The sequence below is a fragment of the Erithacus rubecula genome, assembly GCF_903797595.1.
Source record: "Erithacus rubecula genome assembly, chromosome: 8".
Lineage (NCBI taxonomy): Eukaryota > Metazoa > Chordata > Aves > Passeriformes > Muscicapidae > Erithacus > Erithacus rubecula.
The window spans coordinates 21633026-21656802 of record NC_136659.1 but is presented as its reverse complement, the minus strand read 5'-3'; the positions used below and the strand labels follow the sequence as shown (position 1 = coordinate 21656802).

At 44.6% G+C, this 23777-nt stretch overlaps 1 protein-coding gene across 1 annotated transcript in view; it reads left to right on the top strand.

The window, feature by feature from the left end:
* Positions 1-23777, top strand: part of LOC306804679 (unconventional myosin-X-like) — an 86698-nt gene that overhangs the window by 9276 nt on the left and 53645 nt on the right. The window contains exons 2-11 of the mRNA XM_079311600.1: positions 4599-4697; positions 9714-9872; positions 13464-13651; positions 13886-14020; positions 17261-17385; positions 18708-18721; positions 19309-19393; positions 20146-20249; positions 21560-21689; positions 22520-22638. Of these exons, the coding sequence (XP_079167726.1) occupies positions 4599-4697; positions 9714-9872; positions 13464-13651; positions 13886-14020; positions 17261-17385; positions 18708-18721; positions 19309-19393; positions 20146-20249; positions 21560-21689; positions 22520-22638 (1158 nt within the window). The remainder of the gene's footprint in view (positions 1-4598; positions 4698-9713; positions 9873-13463; positions 13652-13885; positions 14021-17260; positions 17386-18707; positions 18722-19308; positions 19394-20145; positions 20250-21559; positions 21690-22519; positions 22639-23777) is intronic.

Here is a 23777-nt window from a genome sequence, read left to right as displayed (position 1 = left end):
GCATACATTTTTGAGGCGTGCCTGCCCCTTGCAGGATGGCTGATTTGGTATAATTACCTAAATGAAGGAAGGGCATTGCAAGAGCCTCTTGTAGTATTGTGTTTGTAGGTAGATCTGGAAGCTGAGACAGCCAAGTTCAATCACAAAGAGAACATTAAAAACATCTCGTACTGGAAAAAGCAGTGTGTTCCTTTCACACACTGAAAGGTGTCTTTCAAGCAAAAACACTGTTCCTCTCTGAATAACCCCTTGAAAACTGATGCAGCCATCCTGGTTTAGCCCCTCCTGAGCATGGTACTCCTGCAGTTGTGTAGGTTTGTGCACAAGGAGGAATGGGATGTCTGAGTGCACTCAGAGATAGGCAGCACTGCTGCATCCTGAAGTTCAGCTGGGGCAGCTCATTCTTGCTTGGGAAGAAGCACTTTGCAGAAGACAGGGAAAATGTGAAGATTCAAGGGTAGTCTGGAACACACAAGTAAGGAGAACAAAGATGAAGGCTTGTTTCTGTAGAGTGATGCAGTTGTGGAGTGCTTTCTCATGTCAGTCCATGAATGTGTCTCCTGCTGGGCTGGGAGGCCCTGGAGAGGCCAAGCACCTGCAGGTGCAGAGTTTTGCCTCTTGTCCTCTGGAGCTTACCTTGCTGCCTTCATCAGCTGGATAACTGATGAGGAGGGTTTAGCTGCTGGCTGCACACTCAGCTTTAATGTGTGGATGCCTTGCAGCTGCAGTAAGGGCTGTGTGCTGCCTGTCTGCCCATTGCCTGGGTACTGCACACAGGATCTCCCTTACTCTCCCTGCTGACACACCATACTCCACCTCCTGAGATGAGATACAGGTATGTGAATACAAGAGAGAACTTCCTGCTTCAGTTACTCTAAAAAAAAAAAAAAAATAGACATAGAAGGCCAAAGAAATCTGTGGCTTTAATTGATTTTTGATATCCTGAATAGCCGGAAATGTTATTTATTTCTGAGTGTAGGATCCCAAAGTGCCATGTGTTATTTGAACTGAGAAATGACATCTTAGAGTTTACTGTCACAGTGGAAGGCATGATGGTGTGACTGTGTGCTGATGAAACACTGCTCTCTGTGCAAGCAACTTTATTTTCTCAATTACAACCCCATGGTACAGGATCACTTTTCAGGATTGTGCTTTGCTGTGCACTTTGTGGCAAGGCAAGTTCATGGACAGATTGTTACTGAGGCCATAGGAATGAGGATGTTGGTCTCAGAGTTTGTTTAACATGTCAGTGACCTGCCCTTGATATAGGAACTGGTACATTACTATTTTATTCTTCCTTTCAGTTCCTGCTGTTGTTCCCTTTAAAATCAAAGCAATAGACCAGCCGAATAAACTCCAAGTCAAAGAATAATTGGGAGGGGATGAGCTCATTATGTAAAGGGCTTGAGTTAACTGTATGATCAGTATTTAATCAGCTTTATTTGATGGAAAGTGGTACCACAAACTCATCACTGCTGTTGCTCCTCTGTCTTTTAAGGCATCCTCTTCAAATTGATAATTGCTTGTTGCTTCATTTTGTGAAACTGTTTTGTCTGTGGGTGAGGGTGGACCTTCTGTATCCCAGAATGAAAGCTGAAGGGTTTTTACTCTTGTCCTAGAAGGGCAGGGTTTTCCCATCACCTGTGGTGCCTTGTGGGAGCTGGGGTCCCCCAGAGCTGGCACATTGCTGCTGGGCACTGCTTGGTCCTGCTGACCTTGCTTCTCCCATGGAAGTTCAGCCTTGTTGCCTAGCAGTTTTGGAAGTTTTCTGCTCAATTTAATCCTTTCAACTGATCAATGAGATGTGTGGCACTGGGGGAGAGGGGAGTAAAGTGAGGGCAGTCTCTCTGGTGTCACCATCTGCTCCTGTATTTAGTCAAGGCTCCTTGGGGAATTTCATGTTTAAAAAAACAGGGCTGGTGGAAGGAGATGCACCAAAACAAACTCTGCCTTTCAGGAAATGGGGCTATGGGTATGCTGGGCAGAAGTTACAATAATTATTTGCTCTGTGGTTCCTTTTCTGGCTGTCTCAGCACAATATTCCTTTTGGAAACATCATGACTGGGTGCAGTTATTCTGCTGTGCAGAGGCAATTGCTGTTGTACAAACAGCTACAACATCAGAGTAAACTGAAGTAATTCTGGGCAGCTGAAATACCCCAGTGTCTGGGAGTTTCAGCATGTTGCCCTCCATTCCTTAGCAGCACACAGAAGGACCTGCCATGTGTGTGTGGTGTTGTACAAAAGAGCTGTGTCTCCTTGGAGGAGTATCTGTCAACACTTCTGCACAAGGACTTCTGCTGGGAAAGGGGTTTGAATCAGTGTGGACTTTTAGATAATTTCTATGTGTTGAAGATAGCTGAGTGATCCCATTGCCTATCTCCCCTCTTTTCCCTTCAAGTGGTACCTATTAAATAACAGTCTTCATGCCTGTGAGTGACACATCTTCTGTGTCAGATTATCAACTGTCTGTGGCTCCAGGTTAATTTCTTAGCTCAGGGAGTGGAAAGTCTGTGTCCCCTCTGGTCTTCAGGGACAGGCAGTGTAGGCTGCTGTGATGGTGGCACAGCCCCATGTGCAGGGTGTGTGCCGTGGCATTGGGGCACAGTGGGCATGGCAGGGTGCAGTCTTGTCCTCTGATTAAACTGCACTTGCCTCAGGCTCTCATCTCTGCCATCCTGGGTTGCTGGTGTCTGAAGGCATTGAAATGCTCTGTTGGGGATGTTTACACTTAGTGTCTTATAAAAGGCTTTCTTTCATCCCACTGTTTGGAGACACAACCTTCCTGTTTTCTGACTCTTTGCTTTCTGCCATGGTGGTAGTAGGAGTCTGGTGAAAGTAACAAAAAAATCCTTAAACAAATGTTGCTGTTCACATCTTTATGCACAATAGTCAGAATGTGATTTGGGAAACTGATGATTTCACAACAGGACACTTTATTTCAAGCTTCCAGAGTTTCGGAAAACCTAAGAAGATGTAACAAATCCTGAATATAGCTCCTCAAAATCTGTTTGTGGTGTATTGTTCATACCAGCTCTCTGGGATTTCAAATCTGTGACATAAGACTCTATTTTTTTCTATCACTTGTGTTCACTGGCCATGAGGATGATCTTTGCAGACCATCCATGGGTTTAGGTGCTGATGAGATGCAATGGTGTTTTTCATTCACTTAGTGAGGGGAGATTAATCTGCTTGATGTGGAAACTTTAGACTAGAGCACAGCAGTAAAGCTAGAATTATGCACACATTTTAATGTCATTAAACCCAGTTCTTTTATTGGGAGGACGGGAGCTTGGCCTAGATATATCTCCTACAGTAAGGAAAGTCCAGGCTACCAAAGAGTTTAGAGTGACTTAAGTAGTTTAAAAAAACCCACCTAAACTAAAAACAAATCATTAAAAATAGAATTAGTGTTTCACATTTTGTATAATGTAATATAGAAACACTATTCAATTTCTTTAAACATATTAAGCCTACAAGCAAAGAGCTAATGGTGCTGATGGGATTAAGAGGGTAGGAAGGGCTTAAAGCTCATGATCAATAATTTAGGGGCATAAAAAATGTTAGGAAGAAAGTCAGTCGATGAAAGGCAGAATGGCCCTAATGTTACACTTGAGCACTTTGGATTTTTCTCAATGTTTATCTAAGCAGAGTTTATGTGATTTCTATGGGAAGACATGGAAGTGATTAGTTTGCAATATCTGAAAGGTGGTGTGACTTCATGCCTAGCTCAGTAATTGCAGGTCACCCTGAATCTGCCTTCATGCTCCTGCTCTTTCCCTTGTACCAGGTCCCACAGGCAGACAGGGCAGAAGAGGCCAATCCAGCAAACTTGTTTTCCCTGCTATTTTGGTAGGCAGGCTGTGAGATCTACCTGTCCTGCAGATCCCTGCATGTGTGTTACCAGCAGTCTGGGTTTATGCTCAGACTTGTCTTGAGAGACAAGGAGCAGTTTAAGATATTGCAATGTATGTGAAACATCACATATATAAACATATGTAAACACCAGTGCATACACACATCAGACATCAGTGTATATATACAGTGTATATATACATCAGAGAAACACTCAGGTCATGTCATTTACCAAAGGAAACTCTTGCCAGAGTTTGCAAACAAAGCCCTGTGAAATCCTCTTAGCTGTTTGCTGGTGATTTCTGGAAGCATTTTGACTTACAGTGATGTGTGGGTGTATTACATTGTAAACATGCTTTATTTGTAATTTCTATTATTATTATAGACTGACTCTTAATGACCGGCTTTTCCAAGTTTTAAAATATTTAGACAGTCAAGCCAACTATTCTTTGTGTTGGTATCTTCCTGTGAGAGTTTCTATAAAAATTGGTGTTTCCTTACTTGAGTTTCCGCATGAAGCTCATTAAAACTTCTTTTTCTTCCGCTCATCTTACATTAAGAAAAAAAACCCCACAGTTTTTCTGAAAATGTAAGCAGGATTTGCTTAAATATTTTAAGCAGCTGTAGCTTGGAAGTAGCCTCTGAATACTGCAGCTTGCCCCAGCTCTCCTTGGGTGTTTGCACCCTGTGTGCAGATGTCAGAGGCAGCAGTTCTTCCTAATGGGATGTCTCTGGTTTTTGCAGGGTGCCAGAGTATGGCTGCGGGAGGAGGACCAGCTGCAGCCATGCACTGTTGGCTTCTGTGCCAATGGAAATGTTCTCTTCACCTCAGATTATGGCATGGTAAGTGAAGTTTGCATGGGGTTGTAGCCTATGCCAGGCTGTAAGATGGACTTCTTGGTTTTGCACGATCATCATGTTGAAATTTATCAATGGAAATGTTGCAGTTCTCTCTGAAAAGTGACCTGTATCTGTTACAAGCTATGCGAAAGATCTAACAAATGTTAAAAAGAGATTGTTCTTGTTCTCTTCCTTTCTCTGCCTTCCTCACTTTTCCTGCTCTCCTTTATGCCATCTTTGAAGGAGTTGCATTGACAGCCTAGCAAAATCATTATATTGGATAATGCTCTTGGGAGGAGGCAGCTCCACCAACCAAGCAGCCCTTCCTGCCAAGATGTGCAAGCTGTGCTGCTCCAGGGGTGCTTGTGCTCTCCACCAGCCACTCCAGCAGTTCTGCTGCCAGCCCTTTGTGGCAGTGGGCTCCCTGTGCTGCTCAGTGTGTAAAGGTAGCAGAGATGCACAGGACAGCTCAGCAAGGCAGCCCAGCCCCACCGAGAGCAGAGCTTTCAAAAGTGTAAGAACAAGCTCCTTTCCTGCCTGATTTCCAGCCCTGTGCTCCTTGTGGTTCCCTGCTGCATCTACTGCATTACTCATGGAATAATGTTGGTAGGGAAGGACCTCTGGGGATCATCCAAGTCCTCAGTGAGTCAGCTCGCCTGACTGACCCTGGGAAAACTATCCACAGCCTTCAGGGAGGTTGTTGGTGAGTCAGACTGGTGCCTGGGCTGGGAGGAGGATGGGGAAATGGGCAGGACTGTGCCCTCCAGCAGTGAGCAATTAGACCTGCTCAGCTGTTCTGGTGAATGGGCCCTGCAGGTGGCTGCTTTGTTACAGAAAAATGGACAGGTTTCCTTCAGCCTCTTACCTGGCAAACAAAGGAGGGCACAGAAGGAAAGGGGATTTAGGACTCTGGTTTGTGGAGTCAGTGGCAGGACTGTATTTTTCAGTATTGCCTTGGAAGGTCTAGATTTGAAGTCATCATTCTTTTATAAAGAGCCTGGTTTGTTTCTTAGAGATGGAAATTGCCCTAGCAAACACATTTTTTTATCTGGTTACTGTAGTCTCTCAAACCCCTTCTTGAGGAGAAGAAAATACTAGTCTGGAGGGGCATGTGCTTTATGGCTTATGCAGTAAAAGCCCATGGTGATCATTAAAGGGTTCTCTTTATTCAGTGCTACCCACAAGAGCTGTGTGCTCATCTGTCCATTTCATTGCTTCATACCTGTAGGAGGGGTTGACAGTCCTAGCCCAGGTGAAAACTCTGATAACCTTGGGTGGGATGGGGCAGTTGATCCCTCTGATTTTTAGGACCCCAAATCTAGTTTGCTAGATGTGCTCATGTTTGCTCTGGCCCAGCATCCCTGCAGCTCTGAGGTAAGAAGTCCAGTCATGCTTCAAAGCTTTTGTTATTTGTTTTCACTTCCTTAAAAACACCTCAAGCAATAAATCCATCAGAAATGCAACTTCCTGGGAGGAAAGGAGGAGCTTTGCTTATGAAACACAAGATTGGAAACCACGATCCAGACAAAACAGCCAAATGCTTTATGGATAAATATAACTTGGATGCCAGGTGGGAGCTGTGCTTATGTGCTCAGGATGGCACTAATGGATGGAATTGAGTTTGAAAAGGAATAATTTCTCTCTTGCTGAGCCTGGTGAGCAGCACTGGCAAGCCTTATCTTGGCTTGTTTGCTGGCCAGGTTTTGCTTTATTCCTGACCAATGCAGGGCCTTGGAGAGAGTCATGGTCATTTTACTCTCACTTTGGGCTAAATCTGAGGCAAATTTAGTGTGAAAGTAGAAATCTTTGACTGTGATGTGCCTGTTAGACTGAAAGCTAATTATTCCCAAAAATAAGGATCTGCTTATTAACACATATAACTTCCTGGTTTATGTATTAGCTTGTTAAAACAGGGATATTCTAGGGGCAACTTTGCTGAGAGATCAGTTTGCCTGAGTTCTTACTTGCTTCAGAAAAAATGAGCTCTCATATTCAGCTCAGTAGTGCTGAACATCAGCCTGGCATACCCTTCCTGGAACAGGATGATGGGGAGGATCTTTCAAATTGCTCTCCTGGCAGATTGCTGGAAGCATCCAGGAGTAAGCAGTGGGGCAACAAAAGCTTCTTTACTGGGACTCTGAGGGTGGAGCTTCATCCTGTTTGCATCTCAGAGCTCTGAGCTCCTTGAAGGAGTCTTGACAGTCTTGGGCCATGTGTCTGTGTCCAGGAGCATGGATGATCCTTGCACCTGTTGGTGAAACAGAGACTGGAGAAACCACCCTCTTCCCTGGAGGGCAGAGAACAAATTAAAAGCCAGCTGTCTTGCAGTGCCAGGGAGGACCTGAAAACTCTCCCATGTGTCACAAGTGCCTTCCAGAGGCACAGAGCCATCACCTCCCAAACCTCAGTGGGGCTGCCTGGGCATGCAGTGATGTGCATCAGATGAACCTCCCCAGCCTCAGGGATGGACAGGTGACAACTTGGCCTCAGCTGGGATGGCAATGTGGCATCACACTGCTCCTCCAGGGAGCAAATTTCACCTCTGCAGGGTTTATGTCCCAAGGGTACCAGAACCAATAATACAAATCCACCTTTGTTGCTGTCCTGCCAGAGCACCTGCTTATGATTATTGGACCAGGCTTTTTTTTAGAGAGGGATGACTGAGTAACACCAATCAAGTGACTCAAGACAGGTATAACAGATGACTATCTAAGCCCTACTAATCATTTACTAATCATTTACTTATGTATTTAGAACTCCTGTTCCTCTTCAGAGTTCCATTTTCTCCCATGTTGTTTACAGGAACAAGGAAATGAGCTCTGACCCATCACTTTTCATGCATAGCAGCCTCTGGGCACAGGTGCTGCCTGCTGCTTGATATCTTTTAGTACACTTGTCCACTCAGCTTTTTGTCTAAATGTTTTCTTAATGTTTCTCTTCTGGCCCAAATGGCTGCAAGTGCTGACAGAGCAGTAGTAAATGAGCAAGTACCAGGCAGATATAAGGAAAGACCACGTCATACTGTTTTTAGCTTGTCCTTTTCCAAACTTTGTGTACATCAGCAGACAAGACAGACCCAGAGTTGTTTGCTGCCTCCTGGTTTGAAAGTGCTGTACTGATCTTGTTCCTGACAGTCCGGTGCATCTACAGCTTGTACTCCCTCCTGAATTTAGTTGTCCCATTCTCCCTTTCTGCTCCCTCAGTTCTCTTATGAAAGTGCCTGAGGTCTCTGCTCTGAAGAAGGAAAAAAGTGTTTTTCTTTATTTAGGGTCATGCATGCAGAGTGGGGGTCCTGCTGCTGGCAGTCAGACCTCTCTGACACCCAGGAGCAGAACTGGTGTGGAGAGGTCTGGAGAGAGCTTTGTTGCTGGATTGGGCTTTGTTTTACACTGATCATGAACATGAACTCTGTATTTTTGAAACCCTCCTAGCTGGTGAAAGAAGTGGGCTGTGAAAGGGTCTGCCAGTGGAAGAGACTGAGTAGTCCTTACCACACAGGTGTGACTGGTCAGAAATGTGGCAAACACACCTGAGGGACTGAGGCAGCTTCTCCTCCCCAGCTCCCTCCCAGAACAGGGCTGCTCTTGTGCATCATGGTGATGTTTAAGAGATGCTGTGCTGGTTACTGCTGCCCTGCATGGTGGGTGCAGCTCAGAGCCTGGAGTGGGGAGCACCTGCAGTGTGCTGCAGCTGTGAGTACCCTGCAGGGACGGGCAGGGGGGGCTCCCTGGAGAGGGCTGGGTGACCTCATTCTGTCTGCAGCCTGCAGCTGCAGGGATGGCCTCTCCAGCAGTGACAGCAGCCTGAGCACTCCAAGGAGCTGGGCAGGAGAAACCAGCTAGATCAAGGCTACAGATTATAGTTCGTTCTCTGTGGAGCCCATCAGTGTCTTGCTGGCACCCAGGAGGGCTGACAAGGGATGGAAATCAAGTAGAGACCAGAGCCCCAGGAGAGGAAGAAAAGCACAAGATTCTTTGGAGGGGTTATTGTGGGCCCAGTTTCCTTCTCCAGGATGCCTATACAAAGTCTCCCATCTGTCTCTCTTTGGGTCTTACCATCTAGCACAGCTTTGGATGCTGGGTGGGAGATGGCACATGGCTGAATCCAAGAGTGGGAAGCAACTTAAATAACTTCAGTGAAATGCCAGCATCGTGCTTGAGGAGGAGGAAAGGAGAGCTGGGATGTGCATGTGGTGGAGGGGGAGCAGTCACATAATCTCAGCTGTGTTGAAAGGGGGTGAAGGAGATGACCTGATAAATGAAGAGTGGATTATTGAGGAGAAGAAAGCTCTGGCAGGAAGAAGGATGCAGCAATTGAGGCAAGATGAGTACAACTGCACAAAGAGATGAGTACTTCCTAGAGCAGTGATAGAAGTTAATAGGTGTCACTGTACAAATATTTTGAAAGCTGTATCATACACATACGTGTCATCACACAGAGAGAATGTCACTACTTTATTTGGCTCCTCATGTGCTTTGCTTTCCTTTGCATTTGAGATGACAAGCTCTTCCAGATGCTCTCTGGCTGCTTCTATGGAGAGTGCAGGGCCAAACTTGGAATGTGAATTAACTTTTCCTCTACTTCCCCAAAGTCAGAGACATGATCTCACCTGTGTTTTTTTGTGCTAGACTGTTCCTGGTCTCTTGGGAGCAGCTGCCATCATTATTCACAGTCATGAGTGCAGTGTGTAATACCTGTCTAGCTTAGCAGCTGGAGGCTGGTGCCTTGCTCCTGTTAAGGGGAGATTAAGTAACCTTGTGTTGGTTTGTCCCCATCAATAGTGAAAATGAGAGGTTGACTGTGCAGCAAAAGAGGGGAGTATGTTGTATAGTTTCTGGCCAGAGGGCTCAAATAAGTAGGAACAGGAACAGAAGGATGACTATAAAAGTAGGCAGCAGATCTGTGTCTTATTAGTTTCCCTTTCCAATGCCAAAGTATAAAAGTGCACATTCCTGATAGGAAATCAGACCGTGTGCCCAGGTGTCATGAGCTAATTTGCCCTTCTGCCCATTCTTCCAGGTGTTCCAGTACCCCAAGGCCACCCTTTCCAGAGAAAAGGTCTTACCCATGCACCAGACCAGCGTTGATGGGGTGGAAGACATGTCCATGCTGGGAGATCTGCATGAAGCTGCCATCCTGCTTAACCTTCACCAGCGCTACCAGCAGGGCAGCATCTATGTAAGTGCTCATCCCTTCTGGCTTTGTGGTTTTTGTTTAGCTTCAGGGCTGCCACTTTGCATGTGAGTGAAGTACTGATGTTATCCTTGTCTCTTGAGGATAGGAATTGGAGGGGCTTTTCTGCCTTGCCAGCTCCATCATCCCTGTGGGATCCTGCCCTTATCAGAGGGGCCTCTTTGCCTCAGTGGAGGAACTTCCAAAACATGAATGTTCACCTCTGAGCTTTGTGGTAATTGCTCAGCTCTGTATCCTCCGTGGACATCCATGTTTGATGAGCTGTCATTCACACTTCCCAGGTTCCCCATTTGGCTGTTCCATGCTTTATAAGCCCAAGCAGACTGGAAAGTGCAGTGTACACAGGTTGTTGCTGAGTATCCCTCCTGATCCAGACAGTCCAAGATGCTGCCTAACAAAACTAGGAATGCAAACCTGTTGTCTAACTCTTCTGCTTTTACATGTAGTTGTGCCTTTTAAAAATTTTTTTTGTTTGCTCTGCTTTCCTTGCACAGATGAATACTCATAGCATCTCCTGATTTCCTTCTCAGGAAGGAGATAAGTGTTAGGAAAAGGACTTGTGAGAAAAGCACATCTGGGACAAGGCATCCCTAAACTGCTGGGGTGGCAGTGCACTGCTGAGACTTGGAGAGAACAAGGAAGACAGATTACAAAGACTCACCTTGCTTTACTCTTACCTTGCTTGTCCATGCTATGTGCACACAGAATTTTCAGAATATGACAGAAAAAATGTAAATCTCTGTCTCTGTTGCATAGCAACTGTTATCAAGGCAACCAAACCACAGGCACCTGTATCCCAGTAAATTATCTGTAAAGTGACCCTGTTTCTGAACCACCTCCTGCACTGGATGCAGAGGAGACTGTAAATTCTCTTTTTTTTTTTTTTTTTCTTTTTTTTTGCTGTAGACACCTTTGTCTGTCAACACAGCCTTGTCACCCTGTGGCAGTACCCATGTGCACACACTCTTTTGGTGGCCCCTATCCTTGCTGCACATCTTGTCCTGTGTTTGACACATGCTATGTGTCTGTGCAGCTTTTGATTCATTTGGGTATATTCCTCCTGTTTCATCTTCTCACACCTTAAAATGTGATGCAGAGTCTCTTCCTTTCAGTCTGTGCCTTGTACCAGAAATGCCACACCACCAGCAGTGTCATAGCAGTCTTATCTCCTTAAGCCTTTCAGCTGGCTCTGATGTGTCATTCCTTCTCTTACTCAGCATTAGTTCTGTGTCTTCTCCATCCATGCATAAAGGTATTAAAGTTTAACACCTTTTTTTGCCTTTGCATAGTGCATGAATCTCAGATGTGCACCTTGGGTCTGAAATTTTTGGAGATGTATGAAGGGGCCTGACCTCTGTAGCATGCTCAGCACTGGGAAGAACCCCTCTGTGTAGAACTTTTAGCCTCACCCTGAGCCCCTGAAAGGGATTCTTTCTGATCAGGGAGTGTAGGTAGCAGTATATCTAGACTGCTCTGGCACCCACAATTAATTTACTACAGCAATACTGACAAGCTCAACAGTACCTTTTGTTTTCCAGATAAATACTATTCAGGTTCTACCCAACTGTTGAAGGAAATTATGTGAGCATAGCAACAGCTCTTCATTCTTACCATTCCTGTATTCCTTAATAAAAATAGACCCAGCATAATGTGAATGATGTAGAAATGAGCCAGGGGCTGTCACTTTGTGCTGTCCTTTCCAAAGCCATGTCTAACCATCCAAGTAGGATCTATTGTCCTAAGAATTAGACTTGCCACATGTGGCTTGTCCTGCTCTGAAGAGTTCTTTGGGGGCAATTACTTTGCTGATAGAGTAGCTGGTATGTACATGGTTTTACTTCTATTAAAAATTATGGATAGAAATTGCCTGTAAAGGAATGCATGTGATGAGGAGACTGCAACTAGGTGGTGGAAAAGTTTCCTAGGAACATCTTTGAAAGAGATGACTGTACTAGAGGAAGTTATGGAAAGGACTTCCCAGAACTTCTCTGGAAAGGAGCTCTGTTCCTAGTGAAACTACAAAGGAAAATGCAAACTGAAACTTCTGAGAAGAAAAGATGCTAAAAGAAGTAAAGGTCTGGGAGAAGAGTTAGAATGGACATTTCTGTCTTGTAGTCAGTGGACAATGCCTGTTCCTCAGCTGCTTGTACAATGCTTTTTCCCCAATTCATGTTTTCTCCCTCAGTGCTTTCCTCTCTCTGGCCAAAGATCATCTGCTTGCTTATTGCTTTCATTACCAATGAATTATATTTCTGCCCACAAAGGTCCCTGCCAGAGGCTCCTCAGGACTTGGCCCATGATATATCAGTTTATATTGATAATGTAATTTGGCCTAGGTGATTATTTTCCCCCGTGATGATGTCTGACTGCTGCTTTAATAAATAAATTTTAAATATTTTGATGATTTCAGCATCTTATCAGTCTGGCTTTTGGCTTCAGAGCTTGGCATTGCTATAGCCTCAGATTTAATTTGGCCTGCAGAGTCTTCCTTGTCACCAAGTGTTTAATTTACAGCTTCTCCAGTAGATTCATTCAAATGCTTTTATATCTGTTGGGAGACTTGTAGTTAGTTCATGGCTTGGAAACAATGCTAGATGTTGTCCCTGCCCACGAAGCTTGGCACCTCCTGCAGCAAGCTAAGTGTTCACTGGGTCATGTCTGCTGAGAATGGGTATTCCTTGGGTAAAGCAGTCCAAGGTGTCCCTGTGAGGGAGGATACCTCACCAGCAGCATGGATGTTGACCATGTTACAGAGCCATCATTAGGAGAGAGGTGACACCATTGCTCTGAACTGCAGCTCTGAGAATAACTGGATTTGAGCTGGTTGGCTGAACCGAAAAAGTCATGCCCCAAAAAGCAAAATTAATTTCCTCTTGACTGCACAAAACAATAAGTTTGAAATTCAATATTGTGCTCTGGGTACTTCATTCTAAATCTTGCTACCTCTTTTTTTTTGGCCTGGAAGATTTTCAAAATAAATATTTTCAAAATAAAATGTTTAGAAAACATAGAAATGTTTTGACTTGAAATCCAGACCTTCATCTTCAGCTGTCAATTTTGATTTGGTTTACCTAATGATTTAAGCTGCATCAAACAGCATTTTTTCAGCAGAAGAAAAATTATATGCTTTAGTGGTTCTTTGCACATGTGCATAGTGTGTATGTGTGTGTGTTTCAACTCTATTCAGGAGGTTCTTGAACCTTGCCAAGCCCCCTTTGCTTAGGACTGTGGATAGGGGCACTGAAGGTATCTCCAGGCTGTGCTATTCAGCTTCAAGCACGGTGCAAAGTAGCTTTTTAAATTGTGTAAGCTTAATTTAGCAAAGACAGCAGGATAAGAATGTTATATGGTAAAGCAGCAAGATTTGGAGTGCCCCATGCATACCCAGCTGTACAGCTCCTTCTCTGTGGTTTGACATTCTTTGCCAAACTGTGGAGCTCTCTGCTGAAGCCCTATGTCCTTATTTAGGCTTTCTCCTTCACCATGACTTATTTCAGGATCTGGCTTTGTTGTGATTTTTTTTTTTCCCCCAGGAGCTTGCTTCATTTCCTTTCTGTGCTTTGTTTTTCCCCGTAGACAAACATTGGTTCCATCCTGGCATCGGTAAATCCCTACAGAGCCATCCCTGGTCTGTACAGCGCGGCTGCCATCGAGCTGTACCGGCAGCACCGCCTGGGTGAGCTGCCTCCCCACATCTTCGCCACCGCTAACGAGTGCTACCGCTGCTTGTGGAAGCGTCATGACAGCCAGTGTGTTCTGATAAGGTTAGAAATGGAGAGCCAGCTCCTCCATGGCTGCATCACACGCCTTGCTCCTGCTGCTCCCTTCGCACTGGCATCTGCCTGAATACCCACACCTGCCTTTGCCTGGGCCCTGCATGTCACAGCGGAGATGCCGCGGGTTTGCTCCTAGAGGTCACTTCTGTGCCACGGGTAGGATGCTCATCAGCTCTGTCTGTCCTGGGTTTGTCAATGAAGTGTGTGTTTTTTGCTTAACAGCGGAGAAAGTGGAGCTGGAAAGACTGAGAGCACCAAGTTGCTCCTGAAATTCCTGTCAGCTATGAGCCAGACCTCCCTCGGGGCCCCTGTGTGCGAGAAGAGCACTCACGTGGAAGAAGCCATCCTGGAAAGCAGGTACAGTCACCCTCATGGGCACCTGGGGTGCTGAGTCTGCCTTTGGGGGCCCTGCCTTCCGGGCAGCCAGGCCAAGGATAGAGCCAGACCTGGGCAGAGAGGATCCCAGAGCTGGATGGTGTCACATCAGGGAAGTGGGAAGGTTGTGGTTCTGCTGGGATGCCTCACCCTGGCTGCTCTCTCAGCTGTCCATGGATGGATTAGGCTCCTTTTCAACAGCAGTGTGGGATGTGCATGGCAGCTGCAGAATTAATGCTCTAGCTCTTGACTGTAGCTGTGCCCCCAGTGAGTCTGTCTTACTGCTGGTCTCCTCCCTGAGCCCCTGCTCTCCCCCACCCTCCCTGTGTCTTGCCCTCAGGAGACCCTGGCAGCTCTTCTGCTGTTCTGGCAAGTGATTTCATGGAGAACCATCCATGGGAGCTGGCACCAGGGAACAACCACCACCCACCTAAACCCTGATGAGGCATCAGGCAGGCAGGGAAGCGCATGGTACCTGAATCAAATGTGTTTGAGAGAGAAGCTGGCAGCAGTGATGGGATGGAGACACATTCCAGGAAAAACACTTCATGCCAGAAGAGATCCTGACACCCCTGAGGGACCATAACCCATGCCAGGCCAGGGAAACCCATGAGGAACCATGGCCCATGGGTGACCTATGATGGAATAGGGAGATAAAAAGTATCCAGAAAACCTGAAGAAGCAAAGTATGGCTGAGGAAAACCAGTAAGAGCAGAGAAAATGAGGAAGCAAAGAGTGACAAAGAGAAGCAGTCCTGAGTGTGACCACAGGCTCTTGTGCTGCCCTCTTGGGGGAGTGTTGAGGGAGTGGGTGTAACCTGAGGTAAAAAAGAAAGCTGAGGCTAAGAAATGGAGGACAGTAGGTGTTTGACTTTAGGTAAGCCTGGGGAAGAGGCAGGAAATACACAGCTGTTTTATTGGTTTTGTCCTTGTTTTCCTTAATACCTGAATCATATTTAATAAATTACATTAACATTTCCCAGCACAAGACTGTCTTGCCTGTGACTGAAGGACCTTGCTGGGGGTTCTGCATTTTGGTACTGTCAAGGTTGAGGCTGCAGATTAGTCCCAGATAGTTGTGGGAACCTCCAGAGGAGGCAGCTGTGAGAGCATTGTGGGTTTTAGGTCCTTATAAGCAGAGCAGCCCTGAGCAGAAGGGCTGCTGCCCTTGTGGACTGATGTTCCAGAGACTGCTGTTGGATGATTTATTCTTTGCAGGTGTGCAGATCTTAGCATGGAGGCAAATTAGAAAAAGTTCTGAAGAGCAGTACAGTCATGACTCAAGGTCTGCAAAATCTGCTTTAAGGCAAGCAGCTTAGAAGGCTCAAGCACTCTTAGCAGTTTGGTGATAACTTGACAGTGATCCAGAGAGCTTATGATGGTGGGTGGGTGATTCCTGAGCCTGCAAGATGCCACAGCTGTGAGCTGGACTGAAGGACGAGATCACAACCTGATCCATGAACATCTCTAGTGCTGCATGAACTATTGCAATATGAGTGCAGGAGAATCTGATTTGTCACCTCTTCTCTGAAGACGAGAAGCTGAAGACAGAAGCTGCTGCCACCCCTATGGACCCTACCTCATGTGTTTGGAGTTCAGCTGCACTTGCCCTGACAGTAGCCCTCCTCAGGTTCACTTATGGTGGATTTTCATCCTTTCCTAGCACATACCAAGGAACAATGCTGGATTCTTTCTCAGTTTCAGACAGCATTGCAGAGAGTGTTCATCAGCTTTCTATCACTTGCTTGTATTGGAACATTTGTGCTTGGTATATTTCTCACAGATCAGACTCTAAAAACTCCTTTGTCACTGTTGATTTTGTCTCTTTTCCTTCTTGAAAATATCCTCTGTAGTGTGTTACAACAGAGGAATTTTCATTTCTATCCTTGTTACTTAAAAGCAATTGTTTCAAGAAATGTTAGGAAAATACTGCCTGGATTTTCTTGAAGGCTGTTGAGTGTTTCCTTAATCACAGCTCTCCCTTAGCTAACACTTGCAGGGCCTGAAGCTTTCTCCAAGCACCAGAGTGTCTCTATTTGTGGGGTTTTTTTATGCTGTATTTACTAACTTGTGTATAATCCCATATCTGCCCCAGTCTCCAGTGGGACTGCACAGTAGATCTGAGGAGATGTTTAAAAACCAATATTTCTCATGGTAATAACAGTGATAATTTTTGTTTTAAACTATGTATGTTTTAAAATTAGATGTGAAAACATACAGGCTGTTCTTGTATCATCCCTGTGATTCCTTGCTTGTCAACCCTTCAGATTATTTTAGAATTGGCTTAATTGCAGAAATGAATATTTTAATCCTGGATTCAGTGTGTCAGTTTGAGTGGTTTAGGCTTTTCCTGTGTACTGTTCTGTGAAGCCAAGTACCAAGCATTTTAACTTCTTTTTTTTTTTAATTTTTTTTTTCCCCTGAAGATGGGAAGGTGACCAGCAGAAAAAATTCTTCAGTTTATGGCTGGTCTGGCATTTGGTGATAATCTTTTTGCACCTTTTTTTTTTGACCTGAACTGGATGATGTCACTCTCTTATGTAATTTTCAAATCTGCAGTGTGTGTATAGTCCCTCTACTTGGAAACCACGTGGCATATATTACCCTAAGCAAGATTTAGGTAATAAGGGCTTGTGTGTTCCAGTATCAAATTTAAGTACCTAATAAATTGGTTTATTACTGTTTGTTAGTTTGAAGATGTTTGCCTGTAATTTTAAGAGATGGTTTATTTAAGGCAAAAGGAAAAAAAGGGTAGGATGAATATAGAAATATGTGGCTTAAAGATACAGAGGGTTTGCTGTATATGTCTGATGCTTCTGCAAATCCTTGAAAAAATACAGTTGCATTCATGGGATGTTCTGTGTTGAACAGAACATGTTCTGTGTGTTGAGGACACAACCTGGCTGGGTCTTGCCACCTTTCATTTCCTGAAGCCACACTGATGGGGAATGCCCTTGACAGTGTGAGCACCAGCTGCCCATACAGACTGGGGACTGATTTAATTAACTGCAATCCCAAAGGTTTAAAATTCATCTTGCAGTGTGTTAAATTGCTCTTGCCATCCTTCCTTTCCCTTGAGCTCTTCCTGCTTGTCCAGGCTGGTGTTCTAACAAATAAATCTCTCATGGCAGAACACAGTGTGCAAATGTCAAAGGGCTGGGCACATGCTTTGTTTTAATGGTATCCCATCACTAATGATATCTTCATTGCCTTGTTTCTGCAGCCCCATTCTGGAGGCCTTTGGGAATGCCAAGACAGTTTATAACAACAACTCCAGCCGCTTTGGCAAATTCATCCAGCTGCACTTCTCTCAACATGGACACATCCAGGGAGGCCGAGTGACTGATTGTATCCTTCTCTGCACTGGACCAGAAATGGATTGAGTCAGCAAAGATGAGGAGGAGCTCAGTGTAGACCAAGACACCCCTCATCAAAGTTTTTTAAAGTCAATTTAAAACTGTGGGCAAATTTGCAACTTAAAGCAGGAAGAAGTGTTTGTTTTGTGGCTCTGCAGCACCTAACTCTGGGGACCTTTTGTCTCAGTACTGTATTAGGTAGGGACATAGTTTGACTTTTCACTTTGTTAATCTCAGCATTTGATACTTTAAACTCTGGAATTTTCTACCTTGGAAGGTCCCCCCAGGTTGATTACATCCTGTTTGCTCTACATAAAATTGTTCACTTATCTTAGCTCTGCCAATGAAGTCGTGATTGAGAAAAGTGAGACTAAACTAAGAATACATATATTATGGACAATATTTGGGTGCAGAAGAGAATTATGAGTCCCTGTTTTGGGCTGCCATCTTCAGTGGACCTTGGAACCCTAGTCATAGAGTCACAGAATATCTCAAGTTGGGAATGACCCATAAGGATCATTAAGTTCAATTCTCTGGTCCTCTCAAGACTACCTAAAATGAAATCATATGACTTATGCATGTTGTCCAGATGCTCCTTGTACTCTGATGAGCTTGGTGACATGACCTCTTCTGTGGGGAGGCTGTTCCAGTGACAACAAGGACTGGAAGACTGAATGTAGTCAAACTGTGTTGTGCCATGATGACTCTTCCCTGTGTGCCCAGGTACCCCTCTCCCAAAGGCTTTGACATATCTTTTGTCTCCATGAGGCAGGTAAAGCTGCCCTGGGTACATTTCTTGATGTATGTTCAAAGCTGCTGCTGACTGCAGACCACCCCAGTTGCCACTGGAGTAGCAACCAGATGAATTTATTGCTGTTGTAAATGACAGGCTTGGATTGTTTGGCCTCTGCTCTTTGTGCTGTTATAGATTTGAGATAGTGGTCTCTTGCAGGGGCAATGAGAACTGATGCAAGACTTGCTGTGTGCAATGCAGACCTTCAGATAAGAGTGGCTTCTAATCTTCCTAGGTGTCCCTAATGTGGCTCATCTTTTGTTAGGTTATCTATGCTCTGCCTGGCCCTGCCCTTTTAAATATCTCTTTGGCACATCATGCCTCCTTGGACAGTGAATAGAGAGGATGATCTCAGATGATATTTAGAGCCACTCTTTACCTGCTTTCCAAAGTGTCAGTTATTTCATGACTTGTTGCTTGTTGCAGGGTTCATCCCAATGTGTCTAGAACATTTTTTGCCTATCATCAAGAAATCTGTGCTTCTGTCACTTGGATGTTTTTTTCCTTAACATGCTGTTCAGATTTACTGGAAAAGGTAGGTATCACCTCTACTGAGTGCTGGGTGAGCCCTGTCCTCACAGGAGGTGTGGCAGTGCCAGATCACCCTCTGGATGAGGCTGTCTCCACTGCAGTGTGCAGACATCAGCTCCTTAGGTGTTACTACTGCAACTGGGAAGATGAAGAGAAGCAATATTTGTTCTGTATCTGTCACAGCCTGTTCTCCCATCATTGATAAACTCTGTGCATTACAGAGAGACTCCAAGAAAGAACTGTTTGCTGAAGAGAAAGGGAGAGAGAAGTGCCTGGAAACACAGCTCCACAGAGAAGAATGTGGGGTTCAACTCCAAATGCAGGCATCTGTGACTGGATGTAGTTTACTTTGGAGTCAGGAATTCACTGAGGAGCAGGGACAGAGCTGACAGAGTTCAGTTTGTTCATGTGTATGCTCAGTTGCACAGCCACAAAGATCTTGCTGTAGAATTTATTTAGACAAAACCATCATTAAATAGCAAGAAGACCCCCTTGTGCATTGGCACTGGAGATTTACCTGGTCCTCTCTTTGCCTTTGCAACCACAAGTCTGATCTTTTTCTGCTGGATACTCTTGTATTCTTTGTTTCAGAACAGGGTGGTACATCAGAACCCCGGGGAGAGGAATTACCACATCTTTTATGCTCTGCTAGCTGGTGTGAGTGGGGAGCAGAAAGGTAATTTCATTTTCTGGGATATGTCTCTTGTTCTGTTTCCAGTCCAACATGTGAAGCAGGTGTAAGTCAGAGCACGGGTATTTCAGGTACTTAAAGCTTCTTCTTGAAGGCCAGCCATACAGTGATTTTGTGGGAAACAGAAAGGAGAGATTAAGAGAAAGAGGCTGAGGATGCCAGAAATTCCTTATGAGAAAAGACTTCAGGCATTCTGTGCAGAAGGAAGATTTTGTGCAAAGTGATGAGGTAATGGAACTATCTGGAGGCAGAGGAAGGGTAAAGTCTTGATTCGGTTGCTGATGGGAGCTGTTCAAGGATTTCAAAGGATGGACTGATATATATATTTTTAGAACAAATCTTCAGTCTAGGTAATAGTAGATAGAAGAATTACAAAGACCAGAGAAGTAGTGGAAGTACTAGAGCCAGAGCATGTCTTGTGTCTGAACAAAGGGTTTATAGTTCTGTACTTGGGGAAGGAAGACTTGGGTCTGGAAAAGTACACATTACCATATGTATATAGTTAATACTATTTTTCTGTATACTTTTGGAGCTAGAATTAATTTTTTTTTTCCTTGAGTCAATTCAGTATTGAGATATTTTTCTGAGACTCTACAGCTTGGGATTTGACTGTTCTAAATAATTTTGCATACCATCTGCAAGCTTTGTTACAGCATACCCTCCTCTTCTATGAATTAAAAGACTGGTTGCTAAATAAATTGTTGTCTCTCCCCTCTCCTCTTTCTCTTCTGTTGCAGAGAGCCTCTCCCTCAGTGAGCCAGAGGCTTATCACTACTTGAACCAGTCTGGCTGTGTGACTGATGAGAACCTGAATGATGCAGAGATGTTCAGTAAGGTCATGGTGAGTCCATGAACTAACTAAGTCCTCCTGAACTTTTGGGCACAGTCCCATGGACTAAACATGCTGCATGGTCTAGATCTCACAGGCAGAATTGATTTACCTTAAACCAAAATTTGGTGTTCAACAAGTCCAAAACTCAGATAAAACAAGACTCAAAAGTACCTTTAGTGTACAGAAATGGGGGGATTTGGGAAACAGTATGAATAATAATTTAGGATGACAGAGAATTTGGAGGAGGAGAACCCCACCCCATAATGGTTTGTGGGAGCCTCCTAGATAGCCTGATTCAGGAAACCTCCCACTGACCATTAGAAGGGTAGCAGTTTGGTCTGAAGGTACTCCAGAAATATTCAGGTAAAGTTATATCCTCTGTGCAAATCACCTATTCTGAAATACTACAGAGATTCAACAGACACCTATTTATCAGAGATTAAGTGATTAGCAGGATGAATATGCAAATTCATGTTTTCTTTGATAAATACCTTTTGGGTTGAAGGCTTTAATAATGTAGGTGAAACCAGAAGGCAAAATGAGTAGGGTCAGCTTAGGATTTCAGTAGCTCCTGGTTAGGTGTGATATAAGGAAAAGCAGAAGTTTCAATGGCAATATGACATTTATTCTTCAGCTGAAGAGATTCTGGAGGAAAGATGGGAGCTAGAACCCCAGAGTGCCCCACTGACAGGGTGAATGCATGAAGACTAGGTCCTACCTCTAAAAGTCAATTTATGCCCCAAAAACCTGTTTCACATGCAGGCACTGAGAGGGAATGTGCCATACTTCCTTATTATCTGATTATCTCTTTCCAACCACCTAGCAGTTAATGCTGAAAGCCTGGTTTTAAATCTTGCTTCATAAATCTACTACACTAAGAATGAATTAAAGGGGTTATGTGGATCAGAGTAAATTAAGTATCTTATATGGATCCATCCTTCAGGGAAGAAAATAAGTGAGGATGTGGAAGCCATCCAGTAGCATCTGTAACCTGTGCTGCCAGTGTTCAGGGTAGGATTTCCTCACACAGGCACAAATGTTCTTTCTGTGACAGACTGAAAATAGTGGCAGCAAAGTCCAGCCTGAGGATGGGGCAAATGCCCATCTGCCTTAGGTGGCAATAGAGTAGGAGAGAATGGGAAATAGTAAAGATCATTGGCAAATGGATAGCTCAAAGAGGTGCTGTGCCATCTCTTTCATTTGTATTCATGGTGACTGTAATTCTGGGTTTTACATCTTGCACACACTGACCTGGCTGTGGTGGTTGCATTGCACTTGTCTGTACTCACAGCTAACATTAGCTGTTTGGGTTTGCACAGACTGCCATGAAGGTGGTGGACTTCAGCACTGAAGAAATCAGAGACATCTTCAAACTTCTTTCTGGCACACTTCATTTGGGAAATGTTGAATTCATGACAGCTGGTGGGGCCCAGATTACAACAAAAGCAGGTGAGTCAGACCTTAGCAGCTTGGTAGACCATGCAAAGCCTCGTGAGGCCCCCAGTAAATCCCTCTCCCTTTTCCTTTCTCCCTCTGCTGTGCTGGTCTGTAGTTCACCAGCAGGTTCCCTGTCGTTTAACCACACAAAAGCATTGCCACAGGATGCATGGCTCCAAGGTACCAGTGGGATTTAGTTGGTCTGTGGCTCTGTGATCCATGTGTGCTCCTGGATATTCTCAGACTGAGTCCACAGCCTCACAGTTTCTCTTTTGCATTGGAAGAAATAGGATCAGGAAGGAGTTGGAGACAAAAGTGATCTGTTAGAGATTTTCCCCCATCTTCATCTGAAGCAGTTGCTAGTGTTCTCTCTGTTACAGTTATCTAATCTGAGCTGGTCTGCAAAGTGAGTCCCAAAACAGAAGCAATAAATATGTATTACAAGTGCATCAAGTCTTAAGTTAATTGCCTCTCTTCTTAACATCCAAATTTGGCAATCCCATGCTCAGACTGCAGCATTGTGCTTTTACAAAAACATATCTTCTCATGCAGTGTTTAGCTGGTGCTGAATTTTACACAGGGTTTTGCTCTTCCTGTTGTCAGCAGGAAGGCTGACTTACCTTAGAATCTGTGGTCCTTAGTGGGACTGTGAGCCTCACTCTGGGTATGTGAGTTACAGCTTTGGGTATGCCCAAGAGAATCAAGTAAGGGGGAATGTGTTTTGTGCTGGGGTTTAGCCACTTGCCTTGTAGAAGTTGCTGGGATTTCCTCAGCAAACTGCAAAAATACCCCAGTGAGTGATGTGGATCCATGCAGGAGAAAAATGTGTGTTTTCCTTTTAGTGCTGAATGTTGCCAGTGACCTCCTGGGCTTAGATGCCTTTCAGCTTTCTGAAGTACTGACACAGAGGTCCATGATCCTGCGTGGGGAAGAGATCAGCTCCCCTCTCACTGTGGAGCAGGTAAGTGTCCTAGTGCATGATTTCACTTTGCCACTTCTGCATTTCCAGGCCCTGAGTCTTCCTCCTGTGTCACCCATTCCAGCCTAGGGCCTCCTGTTTCCTCAGGTATTTTGGTAGCTCAGGTCCCAGTGTTGACTCTGTTGTCAGGCTTTACAGGGGAGTTCACTTGCAAATGCCAGTGCACAATACTGGTTTTAGGTCACCTTCACTCACCAGGAGCTGGCCATACTTGTGTCATGCAGAAGGTGCATCAGATGCTTTGTGGTAATTGCACCTGTGCATGTTTTAACCTGCACAACTCCCAGGTTATGCTGTGTTTTGTGGGAAGTAAAAGCTGGCACACAGTTCCCACAAAACATCTGGCAGATGTTAGGCTGTTAGCCCACAGCAGCTTCCTTCTGGAACCATACAACCACAAAGGAGGACTGAATAAACTGATATGTAGCTCTTGTGGTGTTGCTGATCACTTGAGGGCACTCTTGGTGTTTTAGGTCCATGCACAGATAACTGTAGAAAATCCTCTGTCATTAATAAAATGCAAGACACTGGATGACAAGGAGCCCTATTACAAGGATGGAACAGGCATCATGTTATAGCAAAATGAACATCTGTAATGGAAGTCATGTGCTGGCACAGACTGCAGAGGGTTATCAATCCAACACCTACATTGGCAGAGAAGCCAGAGTTACTAGACTCTCTCTGATGGATGTCTGTCTAACTTCCCTTCAGATTTCCCATGGAAGGAATTTCACAGCATCTTTATATATCCTGCTTTAGCTGCAGTGGAGTCTGGAGTTGAAAAGATTTTCCTCATATTTAGATTACCTTTGACATCCCAGCTGTCCACCTTACAAGCTTTGGCTTCTGTGAAGTTTTTCATGTGGTGTTCTCTTTTCTAAGCTAAACAATCCAGTTCCTTCAGTGCTTCCTTGTAAGTAATTTTCTAAATCTCTTTGTCTTCTGTCTCTGTTTTTCCACATCTTTTAAGAAGTGGAGTGTCCCTAACTGGGCACTGTGTTCAAGCTGAAGTCTCAGCAGTGCTCATTATGGCAGAGTAGTTGCTTATTTTCTTGCTGTGGACACACCTGCTAATATGTCACAAACTAAGCTTTGCCTTTAAGAAATGGTCTCCTTTTTTT